Raw genomic sequence first — 16,543 nt, forward strand, 5'->3', positions numbered from 1 at the left:
GCAGGGAAAGTCCTCGACTTACGACCGGTTGGGTAGTCCTCGACTTACGACCGGTTTAGTCCTCGACTTACGACCGGTTTAGTCCTCGACTTACGACCGGTTGGGGGTCGCGGCATTAAAAAGTTTGAGAACCACTGTTTGAGATGATCCACTGAAATCTTTTCTGGCATTTTAGATCTTGTCAGAATTTTTATCATATTTATGACTCTAACTCTCAAAAAGCTGATGACGTCATGAAAATCTGATTAGGCGTGAACAGGTGGAAATTCCATAATTACTGTGAAATGTAGTTTTCGTAATTAGTGTTGTCTGAGACCTGTAGAAAGCTATTATACTTTATCAAATATGCTGGGAAGAGGATATCCGAGAATGAAAGAGAAAGAAAAAAGGGCATCAGAAAGTTAAAGGTAATATTAAAGAGAATAGATATCCCATTGCTTACTTCAGGATCTACTTATCAAACTAATAAAAAAACAGGAAAAAAATGGGATAACAATTCCTGTGAAAAATCCAGGACATTTGGCATTATAATGCATGTATAATAGTACTTTCTGAAGTGTCCATTTTAAGTTTACTATGTTCATTTTAGTATTTCTATGCCAGACCATACAATCCCTGAACCTATCAATCAAGCACAGAAACAGACCAATCCGATTGGATCGTTGCAAGTGAGTTATAATGACCTTAACGCTATTTTGCTAATTTGATATGTATTATATCTTTATGTTTTAAGAAGTTCAAGGAATCCTAAATTACAGTTACAAACCAGATTTACAAAACTTTTTTCCCCCCTCCTTTTTATTTTCTGATGGCAGACTAATGGCAGGTAGTCAGGAACAGGTTGCGTGAATGAGGGAAGACTGTTCATATCCCCCTCAGGAAAGAATGCAACATAAAGTGAAGTTGGTGATAACAAAAATAAGTGAAGAGAAAAAGAAAATGAAACTACTGATAACAGGTAGTCCTCGGCTTACGATCCCAATTGGGACCAGTAAGATGGTTGTTAAGCGAGTCACACCCAATTTTACAACCTTTTTTGCCATGGTTATTAAGCGAATCACTGCGGTTACTAAGTGAATCATGCAGTCATTAAGCAAATTCAGTTTCCCCCATGGACTTTGCTTGTCAGGAACCGGCTGGGAAGGTTCTGAATCAACCCAATCGCATGACCTTGGGATGCTGCAATAGTCCTAAATACATGCTGGTTACCAAGTACCCATATTCCGATCATGTCCATTGGGATGCTGTGATGGTTGTGAAAGTGCAAAGATCAAACTAAGTCATTTTTTTTCAGTGCCATTGTAACTTTGAATGGTTGGTAAGCAAATGGTTGCAAGTTGAGGACTACCATTTTTCTACCAAAAACAGAAACAAAAAACCTTTCTCTTTGAAGGATGATATATATACATTTTCTTCTGTAGAAATATCAGAATAGAGCTGGAAGGGACCTTGGAGGTCTTCTAGTCCAACCCCTTGCTGAAGCAGGAGACCCTATACCAGTGGTAGCGAACCTATGGCACAGGTGCCAGAGGCGGCACTCAGAGCCCTCTCTGTGGGCATGCGCGCCGTTGCCCCAGTTCTAGGCCTTCAGCTGGGTTTTATAAAACCTTTTTGCTTTAGGCCTCCGCCCCCGTGTACAAAAAAAAAAGGTTCAATCAATCAGTCAATTTCAACTTCTCGCTGGGGAAAAAAAAATCTTGCAAAGTTGGAATTGATTGATTGAACTTTTTAGTCCCCCCCCAGTCTGCTGTTACCACCGTAGCCACGCCCACCCAATGGGCCATACCCACGAGGCAGAAGTGGGTTTTGGGTTGCAGTTTGGGCACTCGGTCTCTAAAAGTTTCGCCATCACTGCCCTATACCATTTCAAATAGGTGGCTGCCCCGTCTTTTCTTTAAAAACCTCCAGAGATGAAGCACCTACAACGTCTGGAGGCAAGCTGTTCCATTGGTTAATTGTCCTCACTGTTAGGAAGTTTCTCCTTAATTCTAGGTTGTTTCTATCCTTGATTAGTTTCTATCCATTGTTTCTTGTCCTGCCTTCTGGTGCTTTGGAAAATAAGTTGATCCCTTCTTTGTGGCAGCCCCTCAAATACTGGATTACTGCTATCATGTCACCCCATACCCAATTCCTGCAACCATTCTTCATATGTTTTTGTCTCCAGGCCCTTAATCATCTTTGCACTTTTCCTAAACTCACAACATCTTTTTTGTAATGTGGTGACCAAAATTGGATGCAGTATTACAGGTATGATCCTACCTCCAGGTAGGATTTATAAAGCAGTACTATTACTTCACATGATCTTGATTCTGTGCCTCTGTTTATACAACCAAGGATTGTATTAGCTTTTTTGGCTGCTGCTGCACATTGCTGGCTCATGTTTAAGTGATTGTCCACTAGGACTCCAAGGTCCCTCTCACAGTTCCTGTTTTTGAGCCAGGTTTCGCCTAATCTGCACTTGTACCTTTGGTTTTTCCTGCCCAGGTGTAACACCTTGCTTTTCTCCAAAATTGGTTTACATGTAAAATTCCTCCACATTTTTCTTTAATTCACATTGACAGTGTTGATGGGAAGCTTACAAAGAGCTTGTGTGTCTACTCCATCCTCCTGTTTCCTTTGTAATTGCAGTATGGGTAAAGGCTATTTTATCCCAGATTTTAGATGCATTTGGGAGCCAGGCACATTATTTAATTGAAGTTTTGATTTAACAGGCTGTTCAAGTGAGGGTGTCAGTTAAATACAAGTGCCCCTCTTTTTCTCTTTTCCCTTTTCACAGGTTGAATACAGGCACTTGTGAAGATAACATTCTTAGGTCATGAAACCTCTTAGTTAAAAAAAAAATCCTTTGAATTCCTGATCAAGAGGCAAAGCACCAGTGATAGAAAAGTGGCTGTATTTGAGTGGACATTTTTTGCCCTTACTTACTTACCCATCAACTTCTTGTGGAAGTTTAGGATTTATTTTTAGCGATCTCATCCTCAGCCTTAGGGACAATTGAAGGCACCTTTTGGCTCCAATTGCTTTGTTTCTAAAGAAGTGTTGATTGGGGCAAGAGCCAGGGCAGGAAAAATTGCCACTGCTGCTACTGCTGCAGCGTCTAACCACTGGCCTGCCTTGTTGATCTTCCTAGCATCTTCTGCCCTTCCCTCTTTTGGGAAGACCATCACTTGCCCACCGAATCTTTCCAGCCCCCTTTTCTCAATTCAATCATTGCCTAAATGTGCTGCCCAATCTTCCCGATGCATTGGCTCCCTCCCTCTTCCATGAATTCACACACAAAGCTTGTGCAAATGGCACAAAGTCATCTTACCACCTTTCTAGCTCTCACCTGGAACTCAGAAGCATGTCCAAATCTTAGCAAAAATTTTATGCACTGTCTAGACTGCTTCCCCAAATAACAGAGAACTCCACTATTTTCACCATTATATTCAAAGTCAGTGAAATTGAGGTCTATTTAACAGAGGATTTACTGTAATTAATGTTGGGTTTGTTTCCTGTGCTGGATGAGGAAACTTCTGAAGTGCAGGTATTCTTTTAAAGCTGGTTCTAAACCGTCTTCTCTGTGCTTTTTCCCCCCTTCAAGGAACTGGCTATGAGGAAGGGTTGGAGATTACCTGAATATTCACTGGCCCAGGAGACTGGGCCACCTCATAAGAGGGAGTTTGTAATGACTTGCAGAATTGAAACATTTGTAGAAACAGGTACGTAATTCTTTTCCAAAATGACTTGAATTTAGCACAGGATTAAAAATGATGAAGAATTGGTTGTTTCTATTGTTTCATACTTTTTCATGTTTATATAATTTTGCTTGATAAATGGCCTTGTCAGATATTTCACTCGGAAGCCTGGTTATAAATACTTTGAATTAAAAGTACTTCTGGACCCATGGCTGCACATACAATAAGGCAGGGAGAAATAGTGATATATATTTTTTTTAGATCTACCAGGACGTTTTTATACATACCAATGCCTGTACACTGGAAAGACTACTGTCCCTTATCTATATTCTTGTGGAATATCCTAATTCATGATTTTTTTTAAAGCAAAGGTAGATAATTTTTAAAAAAAAACAGTATACCCCTGATCTATTGAATTACTACTACTGTGTTTTTGCCCCCTGATCAATTACATGTTTTGGAGCTGGAAGAAGGAGGGAGGGAGGGAAGGATTGCAGGCATATATTTCCTATTATATGAAATGCCACTGAGTTGAGAAACTAGAGGTAAGTTTCCTTAATCTCCTCTTGCTTAGAGGAAATTTAATAGGTCTAATAAATAAAATCAGGGCAATTTTTTTGAGTTACATTGGCCACATTTCAATACAATAGAACATCCAAACACTGGTCTGTTACCCTCTGAGCATTGTAAGCTGAATGCTTTTTTCCTTTCTCTCTTTGGTATTTCAAAAGGTTGTTTGCCAGAAATATCTGGCCAGTAAAATCTAACAGTACAGTGGCTGCTTGATAAAAGTAATGTAAAATTATATGCATGTTGATGGAGGGAAGTTTTCATAACATTCCTAGAGAGCTTTTATTTATCTTCTGATATGACTGTTAAGTCAGCAGTGCGTGTCTTTTTCCTGTCCCCTCTCCTGTACTTAGTGCACAAAGCTTCTGTCTTCCTGCAAGAACTAATCAGATAGTCAAAGTACCTGTCTCTTATTTCTATATATATATATCGCACCAGAAATTATCAGGAATATAGCGAAGTTTTGCTCTCAGCAAATATTGGAGCTTATCACCATTTTGGTGAGAGGTTATTCCCAGCATTCTGTCATTAATTTGCCTTGCTATTTGTTTTATATCATGCAGCATATTACTGATCTGTTTTTCAGTTGGTCTCTGTCTCTAAGTTCATAAAACAGAGTAGAAATTAGGATTCGGTACGATTTATCTCTGTATTGGTGCAATTCATCTGTGCAGAGGCCTTTATCCCTGTAACTTTTTTATATGGTTGAAAGGATGCCATCAACTAAGTCTATATTTTATCAGCTGCATTTGCTGTTCCTTTTATTCCTTTTCCCATAGAGACTTTACCTTCAAACTGCATCCAAGTGGTCAGCCTGCTGTGGTAAGGCAGGTTCAAATGAAGCCTCAGCCAAGTTAGCAAAGCCAGCAGCATCTCTCTCTTCCTTATATTCTTCCACACTGTTCTGCATTCTCATCCATATAATGATTTGATGAATCAATACTGACATTAGCTAGAAGGGATCTGAGAGGACCAGAGTTAGCCGTTGATGCCTATTGCTAAAGTTAATAAGTGCAGGACAAAATAGATACAAAGAGAATTTCAAATTTGTGGCTACAGAAAGGCATGTACATACCCCAAATGTAATCCTATCTGACTCTGGAATGTTTGGTCTACTGTAATCCAAAATAGTTCTTTTATCTACTTCAATAATTTTACCTTTTCTTTATTATCTAGGTATGGGAACATCTAAAAAATTAGCAAAGCGAAATGCTGCTGAGAAATTACTTGAAAAATTCCACAGTTTTTGTCAGGATAATATCACAGTTTCTTTAGTAAGTAATTCATTAAATTTAATAGAAAGTACCTGCTTTAATCACTGAACTTCTTCATTCCTAATAACCATCTTCTGTCTCCATTTCTCATCTTTTTCTAATACGTAAAGGATGACATTTTTATACAAAGTAGTTTGGGAATAACTTCCACTGAGCATAATTTATTTCTGAGCAAGCAAGCATTGAACTGAACCCTGCAGTTCCCTCCAAAAGCTAAGATTATTTGTAAATCAGGAGGTACAATTCTTTTCAGATGAAGGCTTCTTCCTGGCCCTTGATTGGCAGGCTGTGGTAGGCAATGTTACCACACACTAGGCAGAAGAGGTATGGGCAGAAAAATACATCTGATTAAAATTAATCAAACACAAGTAATATAGCAGTTTCCCCATGCATTTCATAATTTTCTTATGTTTGCTACAATGACAATTTGGTGGCAATGTTTGGAGAGGATTAGAGGGATACAATCAAGTCTTCTGAGTTGCTGAGTTATAGTCATTGGAACCCCATTATAAACACTTGTGGGTCCTACTTTTTCCATTCTCTGACAGCCCCTTTCTTTGCTTGGCTTCACTACCCAAGAACTGTTTTATATGGGTGAATAGATGCAGTCAACCAAGTCTTTATATCTCTCCACTAATTACATAGGCAGCCAAATAACTACTCTGTATTAGCATCAAAGACTCCCGGCTAATATAACATCACCATACACTAATACATACTAATTACACTCACAGCTCCTTTTCATCCTCTCAACAAAGATGAGGTTATATATATATATATGAGGTTATATATATATATATATATATTCTAATAAACCCCACCTATCCATTTGGTATCCATGATGAACTGCATTACTATTTCGTATAAATTACAGTACATATTATTTTGACAGCAACATAAGGCTTGATAAACTACAGTTCTTCTGCACATGATTAAAGGTTCAAGAATGCTGTCCTTTATTTGGCTACCTTCTTGAAGCACTGGAGAAAGCAATGTTTTCTCTTCAGGTGCTGGAAAAAAATGGCTGTTATCTTTACAGTAGGTTTTCTCCACTACTACTTAGGCTGGTGGAAATGCTAATTAAAACACAGCTTGGTTTTTGCTTTGTTCTATTCATTCTTTATTGCTTTTCTGAAAATGTAAGATGTTTTACTTTCAACATTTTAAGCTTTTTAAGTAATAGAATGTTAGTAATACCTAATCAATTTTCTAAATATTAGTGCATTGACATTTGATTTTAAATAACATAGTCCACCATGATTTACAATATTACAATAAAAGAAAAAGAAATGGGAAAATTTTCAGCCAAAAAAACAAAAAACCCAACAACCATTCTTGGTGAGAATGGAAAAAAACCTAGTTTTGGTATCCAAAGTAATATTTTAGAAATACTATAAACCACTGTTTTTTTGTTTTAAAAGAAAGAACATTCTGCCATGTCATAAATTGCTATGAGAACTCTTATTCGCTTCAAAAATTGTAGTGTATTGGACAACTGTTTGAGAAATGTTAAAATCAAAATTCTGGATTTCTTTATCTCTCATTACCCCAAGAGAGGCAGAGTGAAAAACAAGTTTAAAACAAGGGTGGGACTGCACATTAAAGTGAAAATAGCTTTAAAAAGACGTAGGCATTTTTCTTAAGAGTTAGACTATGTTTTTTATTAGATTTATATCCTTTTTTCACTTTAGCTGTATCTCAGGATCAGAACTGCTAAACAGCAGAATGTTTCCCCATTAGCAAAACTGTCTCATTCAGGAAACGGACCATGAAAAAAAAGTCTGATAATTGTGTTAATGGGGATAAGCATGATTACATTTTAATGTGGATCCAGTGTGAACTGGCTCATTTGCAAGGAACTTTTAACCTATCATTTCTATGGAATCCATGTGCAATCTTTCCGAGGCTTAACATCTTTTAAGTGGCCTGCCAGGGTCTGCATTACTGAAAGATAAAGAGTCTGCAGCCAGGATAAAAGCTCAATTGGATATTATTTACATATGTAGCACAATTTCTCTCTGTTCATAAATTACCCCTTTTTAAATGGGTAACAGTATTTGGAAGTTTCTGAAGGTTGCAAGTTGTGCGTCTCTGATTTGTGGCCTCAACCTAAACACAGTAAAAGGGTTGGAACACGAATGGAAATTATTATTATATTCAATAATAGCTTGGCCTAAATACTGTTCTCTAAATATAGTAGCCTTGATATTTGGTTTAACTTTATTTAAAGGTAAATTCCTAAAACATAACCCTTGAAATATGTGCAGTTTTTAGGAAAATCCGCCAAAGCTATCAGAACTTTCAGTTTATCACCAAACTGACTAGGTGATTCCTCTAATGTTGCTGCTGCAGCTAACTTTCTTTGCCCTGACACAGCCTTTCTCTTTCCTATTTCCCTCAATCTGCCATCAGCTGGAATTGATGATTAACTCATAGTATCATGAGAAAACTGTTAAGAACTGTTTGGATTGGTATCTTCTTAGAATTGTGCAGTGTTTTGAATTCAGTTCAGAAGAGGCACTACCAGGAGTATGAATACAGCACCTTCTACCACTCACTAAAGCCATCATCATCGGTCTCTAGGATCACAGGGGTGCAGTGAAAACTTTCCCTTACTAGCCTTATATGATCCTAGAACATAATTTGGCTGCTTTAAAGAGTCACAGACAGGTGCTGCCTTTGCACTTCCACCTTTTCTAATTAAAACGTAAAGCATTGCGTCATAAGTTCTCAGCTCGATAATAGAGGATTTTAAAAATATTGATTCCATGACTAAATAGTAAGTAATATTATTAATGTGTAGCAAAATCTAAACCTCCTTCATTTGTTTCAGGGAAAAGAACAAATGCATAATTTGGGATGCACATGGGATATCTTAAGGAATTCTTCTGGTGAAAAAATTGCTATGTTGAAGATAAGCTCCCTCAGTATTCCCAATACAGACTATATTCAGCTCCTTGGAGAAATTGCAGAGGAGCAAGGTTTTAATATAAAATATTTGAACATAGGTAAGACCTGGTAAATTATACAGCATGCATTCCTTCCCTTCATCTTTTCTCTCTCAACGCTGCTAGAGCAGATGCTATGTATTCAGAAATTATTTTACAACATTTAGTCTGAATACTTGTTCAAGTATACCACAAGCAGAGAATCAGTTTCTATATTTTGGTTGTGTTTTTTAAGGCTCAGATACTGTTCTGTAGCTAGTTTTAAGAACATTACATAAAGTTCAAGAGCATAGGAGGGTCACCATGGTCAGCATTAGAGTTCAAGAGGGTCAGAAGGTCAGCATGAGAAAAATGTATATAGATAATGGAGTCTGTCATTGCTAGCACAGGATAAAAAGAATGTTTTGGAAACCACCACCCTCATAAAAAGAACAGTTTCTACCTCAATCTTCAGAATAACACAACATCTCTGATGACTTGGTGATCTGGTCAGAAGATTTGAGAAAGAGAATTTACCCATGTTTTGTTTGATCAAAGATAGTGATTTTCTACTTATCGCCGTTTGTGTCTATAATTTCAGAGGAGTTGAGTGTGAATGGACAATTCCAGAGCCTCGTAGAACTTTCAACCAATCCAATCATAGTTTGCCACGGGACAGGAATCTCCTGGAGCAACGGCCACAATGATTCAGCCCACAATGCGCTACAGTATTTAAAAATCATAGCTGGGAGGAAATAACAAAGAATGAACGTGGGTATATTTGTATATATCTGCCTGTCTTAAAATTGAACAATTTCCAAATTATTGAGGCTGTTTTTAAAGTCACATCACAACCTTTGCATTCATGATTTGTATTATAAAGAAAAGGTAACTTAAACCTATTAAGATGTTTTTGTTTTATTTATTTTGGAAAACTAGAATCAGGAAAATCGAAACCTGCAAAGCTGCGAGCAGGGAAGGAGACACCCAGCCTACAACTCTATCGTGTTTGATGAATCAGTATCCTCAGTACCAAAGTAATCATTAGTGTGTGAGCAGCTGTTTCCCAAAAGCAGCCTTGAATCCAATGCCTTCTTTCTTAATACTATTTTGTACAGGGATGGGGAAGTCTGGCTTGAGGCAAGCCTGCTGAAGAGTGCAGTGTGTGTTGAACTGGAGGGAAGGAGTTTGTTCCTTCAGAATGCCATGCATTGGGAGCAGAAAGTCCAGCTCATTCTTCTCCCTTATTTATTTCTTACATTGTTAATATGTTGCCTTGTCAAAATAACTGGATATTTCACAGAGAAACCACAAAGCAGAACATAAACCATAACTTCATTGTTTCAGAACATCTTATTAAAAGTAGATTAAAATTGAAAATCCAACTCCGAATAAATTAACTAGTTTCTTAAAAATCAAATTGACATCCATAAAACAACCAAGCGTGCAAAGAATTCAATCCCTCCCAGCCCAGTGAAACAAAACATCTTCAGGGTTCTCCTGAAGAATAATGTTGCAGTGAATCCCCCAGACTCCATTAGAGGAAGACAAGTCACCAGCAAGGCCTACCTCTTCATCCATTATCATCCCCCAGAACTCCGTAACAGGCAGATAGAGACACTATCTGGCCCAAGGTCACTTCAGTTCGCTCATCTTTCTATTATGCCAAACCCATTGCCTTCTACTGTAAACCAGCCAAACTCAAACATTCAGCATTTTGACTCCAGAAGATACACTCCCATACAATTGGAGGGGAAAATGTTCCCTGTCCCTTGGCTTTGTATATATATATATATATGATGAACTCACTGAAGCACCAAGTAGTCACAGGCAAGTCTTTGCCATTATGATAGTCTATAGTCAGCAACAGACTTCAGAATAGCACACAGATAACCTTGGGGGGGGGAATAAAGTGCAACAAAGAGACTGAAGACTGAGTCTTTGGTAGAAGGGGAAGGGGAAGGGAAATGCTGTCAGGCTTCCAAGTTTTTGTTATCCCAAATCTATAGCAGAGTTTTAGTATTTCTTGTGGCTTTCCTGACCTGGCCTGCCTTGAAGGGCAGACAGAAGGAGTTACAGCTTTTCTCTTCTCAGGCAGCAGTTTCTACAAACAGCTGATATCTTCACCTTTCACTGGAGCTATGACAGTGGTGCCAAACAAGCCCCTTACTGAACTTGCTAGGTCTCCCACTGTAGCCCTCTCTGCTTCCATATGCTATTCTGTGTCTGCATGGCAGCAGATAAGCTGTAATGTGTTACAGCGACAAAGGAGGTAATAATAGTAGTAATAGTGTGCATCAACTGGAATTGAGACACCACACGTTTGTCACATTGATAGTGTCTTGCCATTTCCAGCATTTGCTCTTTCTCTTCCTCTCAGCCCTTCTCTTCCAATTCACACCTTCTGCCTTCCACTTTCTTACACTTTGCTTCTTTTTTGTATCTATCACTTGGTGTTCCACACAACTGAGTTTTACCAGCCTTCCCAATTCTCTGCTCTTCCATGCTGTTTGATACACAAATACCTGTCCTTACAATCACATCTCATTCCTCAACTCCTCAGGAACTGCCAGTATGAAAAACACCCATACCAAAAAGCCTCAAGATCCCTCCACCAAAATGCCAAATGTAAAGCACTAGCTTGCAAAAATTGCCTGGCAGAATGGTAATATTTACCAATCATGTTGACCATCATTCATCTATTCACTCATACAATTCATATATACCCCCGTTTTGTCTTAAAGCAAATACATGGGATAATGTACACTAGCTCAAACCCACACAATGAATTTCTATGACTAAGGGTGGATCTGAATCCAAGTCTCCTAAGTCTAGGTTTAACACCCTAACCACTCTATTATTGTCTTGTATGTCAATTTAGCTTTAACGTATCCTTCACTGAAATAATAAAAGTGATTTTAAAGGCTTAAAGTGAAGGAGAATATCTTGTTTCTGTTCATCCTTTGTGATAAGGCTTGCAGACCAGATGAGGAACCATCATCAGCTGTATTTGGTGGTTGGGCTGGAGATTGGACATGCCTCTTCTTATACAGTTAGAGCAGTATACTAGATTACAATCACATTATGCTGAGAAAGGAGAAAGGAATTATGACTTAAACATATGTTCTACTGGATGTTATGAAAAGTTGCCAACTTTTTTTTAATGATTGCATATTTCAGTAGCCAGGAGCATGGCTTCTGATCTCTGTAGACTTAATTTCCTTTAAGTTACTTAATGTAGGCTGGCATTTCTTTAAGATTTCATAACTCATGAACTATAAAACTGCTTGAATTTATGCAGCAGAAGGCTGAATTTTGGTGTCTTCATGAAAATGCTTACAGTTTGGACCTCAAAACTTGTATTTCTAATTATCTGAAGCTTCAAAGAAATGATATAATTGTACATAATAGCCATTATATATTATTCACTTTTTGTGTTTAAATTTCTTCTCAATTGTGGCCTTTTAAAATATAGTTTGAAGATTAATTCACAGAAATGATAAAATTTGTTATCACTGCTCTTTTTTCATTAGATGTGTCATTCTTTAATAAATTGTTTTAAACAATACAAGTTGTATGTTTTTGTTTGAGAAAAAACTCCATTGCTTATTTCTTAAATATGTCCAATTAATAATGCAAGTAGAACCATAATCCCTAATTTACATTAAATGTCCCTTATTCAGTACTAGATATGAATGCAGCCTGTAAGCAACTGTAATTTTTTATTTGTTGGGATTTTCAAAGTATTAATTGGTAGAATTCAATACAATCAATGGCAAGCACAATACAGTAGAATGTCTCATTGAGTTTGTAAATCATAAATATGTGCCATATCAATCATATTGAACGTAAATGAATATTTTCTAATGTGAAAGAAATAGGTGCATATAAGATCAAAATGACATCAGTTTGCTTATACAATAATGTGGGCAATTCAGTTCATTTTTAAGGCAATGAGGATGATTTTTAAGTATTCTTAAATTTCTTACAATTGTAGGAAATGCAACATTTTACCCATCAAATACAATGAAAATGTACCATTGCTGCTAGTGATAAGAGAAAGGTTGTGTTCCACTTAGAACTATTTACATAAGCCAATAAATGTTATTTTGATTGCAGCAGCACAGAGATACTGTAGGTTTTAAAATGTGAATATCTATAATCCTCTGTTTGTGACATACAATGTGATCTGAGCTTCATCTAAGTCCTAAGAATGGATAAAAATGGTTCTGGCTAAACTACTCCCAAAACTCTGTCATGTTTTTTAGGATGTTTGTTTAACCAGAACTGATTTAAGAAGACTTGTTCCAATCACACTGTAAGACACAGTGCTGCAAGATTATAGGTGGTTATAAAGTATTCACAAATGTATTTGCTGTTGTCTAAGATGTCCGAAGCAATCTGAACAGGCAACAATATTTAATTCCCAATCATTGAATACTATGATGTACTGTTCCACAATGAAATGGGAGAGGCTTCAGAAAAAGTACAACTGGTCACGCAGCTTTTTAATATCTACTGTAACGCTCTCTACATGGGGCTCCCTTTGAGGAGCACCCGGAGGCTTCAAATGGTCCAGAATGCGGCCGCGCGGGCGGTGTTGGGAGGGACTCGTCGCTCCCATGTGACACCGCTGCTGCGCGAGCTGCACTGGTTGCCAGTGGCCTTCCGGGTGCGCTTTAAGGTGTTAGTTACCACCTTTAAAGCGCTTCATNCCCACAGACCGGTACGCTCCCACAGAGTGGGTCTCCTCAGGGTGCCGTCGGCCAAGCAGTGTCGGCTGGCGACCCCCAGGGGGAGGGCCTTCTCTGTGGGTGCCCCCACCCTCTGGAATGAACTACCCCCCGAGATTCGGATAATTCCGGATCTCCTTACCTTCCGTCGCGCCCTCAAGACATGGCTCTTTCAGCAAGCAGACCTGACCTAGGGTGGATTTTATACTGGGTTTTTTAGGAATTTGGAAGACACAACTTTAAATTTGGTTTAATTCGGTTTTAAGGGGGGGATTGTATATATGCTTTGGTTTTAAATATGTTGTGCGCCGCCCTGAGTCCCGCTGGGAGAAGGGCGGCATATAAATTAAATTAAATAAATAAATAAATAAATAAACTGTTCCGTCTAAAAACCAGTTTACATAACTATTTCATCTTTGAAAATTAGCCATATTTTTAATCACTGTCTGGTTAAATTTTTTACAGCAGCGGCTCCCAAACTTTTGAGCATCAGGGACCGGTTCCGTGGAGAGAGGTTTTTCCACAGACTGGAGAAGGCGTAGTTTCGCATGCTGCCTCATCCCGTGGATGGGGCTTTGTTTGCGTGGCCCGGTTTCTGGCACCGGTCCACGGACCAGCATCCAGCATCCCAATAAGTTAAATAAACATAGGCTCTAAAATCCCAACCATGTTATTTCCTTTGAAGCGAGCCAAGAAGCTTAATTTGCCTTGTGTGAAAATTCTCTAAATCACTGGTTATAGCATGCTAGAGCATACATTTATATATTTTAAAAAAAATTATCCCCAGCTTCCAAGGAACTGGATACTGTATGTTCCCAAACATAATATACAGATTTTTCAATTGCAGAAAGAAACGTGATTTTTTATGCTATACTAATATATATTCTGTCTTTTGTGCAGCGTTAATAACAAATTAGCTAATTGTAATGGCATCCCTAATTTTTTAAATCTACAATGCTGTAAGAATATAAAAAATATTGTCCTCTTGGCTTCCCTTCTTACGTTACCTTATTTGGCTCCAAGGAGGTACAACTTTTGTCTGGAAGACATCTAGAACCTAACATTATATTCAGCAATATCTAAGTATTCTGAGGGATTAACAAGCAGATTGACATTTAATAGGCTAGTCTATTAAAAACAATGGTCTTTTTATTCAATGGCATTTTTATAAAGGTATACATGAGTTTTCATATTCAAGGCTGAGGATAAAGACCACAGAGATTTGCAAAATGATCCTGTGCAAGTATCACAATATTCAATCTTCGTATTTAGCTTCAACATGGGTAGTGGGATAAAGGCAATATTGAGTTGGGGTTGCTGAAAGTAAGATTCAAATCTGTTCAGTCATAGGGTTCACTGCAGAAGTTGGGAATCACTGCAATCTTTACAATATTAGATTGCAGACAAATTGCAACACTAAAAAAAGCTTTCTGAAAGGTCAAAGTGATTTAAAAGTGCTGTGTGTATGGAAGTCAGTTTTCTCACAAATGGTACATTCCTCTGCATGACATTTATCAGAAGAGGCACACTTCTGAATAATTGATAGTATAATATCATGGTGAGTCAAAAAAGGAAGTGTTACTGTATTTTGTCTTTGGAGATATTTTTGAAAGTGACTTGTGGCTTGTTGATACTTCAGGACCCTAAGCATTCTTCCTAATACCAATTACTACTTTGAATTAAGCTACAGAAGGAAACAGAGAAAAGCCATGATTTGATGGCACTAGGGTGGTGTAATTAAGATCTAATTCCATTCAATTCAATTTCAACATTTTCTAATTGACATTTACTGTTGCTGATTCCAACTTGGTTCACTCTAGATGTGCCAGACCACAATATCCTTCTTTTGCACCAAGCTTTATGCAGCCTGGATGGCTCTAGCTCAGTGGTTCTCAACCTTTTTAATGCCGCGACCCCCAACTGGTCGTAAGTCGAGGACTAAACCGATCGTAAGTCGAGGACTACCCAACCGGTCGTAAGTCGAGGACTAAACCGGTCGTAAGTCGACTACCCAACCGGTTGTAAGTCGAGGACTTTCCCTGCCCGGGAGCGCCGCGCGTGCGTGGTTCCGCCCCCTGCGAGGCGTAGCTGGCAAGCGGCAGAGACGGAGCAGGCCGACCACCAGCTGGCCCAGCTCAAGGGAGGTAAGGCACCCGCCGGAAAAGGGAAAAAAAATGGCGGACAGCCTTGCTTGGCGACCCCCGTGAAATGGTCGATCGACCCCAAATGGGGTCGCGACCCATAGGTTGAGAACCGCTGCTCTAGCTAGAGACAATTTGAGGGAGACTAATAATCTACTGGATTAGGCTTTTTATCTTTAAGAAAAAAAAGCAATTGATAAATTGTAGCATAGTGTTGTGTAATACTGTTTCTTATTTGAATACATATAATGTCAAAAATATGGAGCTCAATATTGTCTTTTAAAAATCCTGATAAATAAGGTAAGTCACAAAAAGAACTTTACAATATATATTATTTTATAGGGGAGCAATTCATTTGTTGATTTGGATGAAAACTGGACAATCCTGGGCATGGACACAAGTCACGTTCTGTTGAAATAAATAGGAAAACACTTATTCATAATACATTGCTTGCATTAAAATTATTACATATTACAGACTTAAGTACCCAGTTGCAAAATTGGCACCATTCCATTCTCAGAAACACAGAGATGGCTGAGGGAAATTTTACTGAAATCTAATAGGGTTGACTTGGTAGACAGAATGTGGTTATTGTTCACTCTCTAATTATATGTATCAGCCCAGAACGTAAGTTCCTTTGGGCAAGCACAATCATTTATGAACGGTGAAATTAACTTGGGAAGCCTGCAAAACATCATTTGATTTGATCAAGGACTTCACCTGAGTGTCCCTCCAAATCCTGACTTTTTTTTTTTTTTCTACTGAACTCCCATTTTGGAACTGTTATTTCTAAAGAGAGAAAAGCAGAGAAGTAACAATAGTTAATAATGATAGTTCTGTGATCATTATTCAAGTATGTTTTGAGTCTATGTGCCCAAGTCTACATTCAATTAATGCTGAGACTGCATGCTAAGAATCAGCAATGCAGAGCAGAGACAGGGATGGGACAGATTCCTGTTACACAACTGGGCATCTCAGTCTGCTTCTAGACTCTAAAAAGCCTCATTCTGATCTGTTCCCAATCTACAGAAGATTTCCCCAAATTTGCCATTATGGATACTTTCAGAGGAATTACTGATTGGGATGGCCGGGAGGATAGATTGAGGGGAGAGAAGGCCTACAAAAAGCAAAGCATATAAGGTAAGTCAGAATGGGCACTTAGTTGTGACATAGCTTGATGCAAAAACTTCGATGATGAATAAGAAATATTTTAAATATGGA

At 38.2% G+C, this 16,543-nt stretch overlaps 1 protein-coding gene across 1 annotated transcript in view; it reads left to right on the forward strand.

Moving 5' to 3' along the window:
• PRKRA (protein activator of interferon induced protein kinase EIF2AK2) overlaps positions 1–12,006 on the forward strand; it is a 20,697-nt gene extending 8,691 nt beyond the window's left edge. Inside the window, exons 4-9 of the mRNA XM_015818845.1 lie at positions 590–668; positions 3,584–3,701; positions 5,424–5,521; positions 8,355–8,529; positions 9,050–9,219; positions 9,388–12,006. Of these exons, the coding sequence (XP_015674331.1) occupies positions 590–668; positions 3,584–3,701; positions 5,424–5,521; positions 8,355–8,529; positions 9,050–9,207 (628 nt within the window). The 3' untranslated portion in view covers positions 9,208–9,219; positions 9,388–12,006. The remainder of the gene's footprint in view (positions 1–589; positions 669–3,583; positions 3,702–5,423; positions 5,522–8,354; positions 8,530–9,049; positions 9,220–9,387) is intronic.
• Positions 12,007–16,543: the final 4,537 nt, after the last annotated feature.

The sequence above is a fragment of the Protobothrops mucrosquamatus genome, unplaced genomic scaffold (genome assembly GCF_001527695.2).
Source record: "Protobothrops mucrosquamatus isolate PMUCROS unplaced genomic scaffold, P.Mucros_1.0 scaffold804, whole genome shotgun sequence".
NCBI classification, from domain to species: domain Eukaryota; kingdom Metazoa; phylum Chordata; class Lepidosauria; order Squamata; family Viperidae; genus Protobothrops; species Protobothrops mucrosquamatus.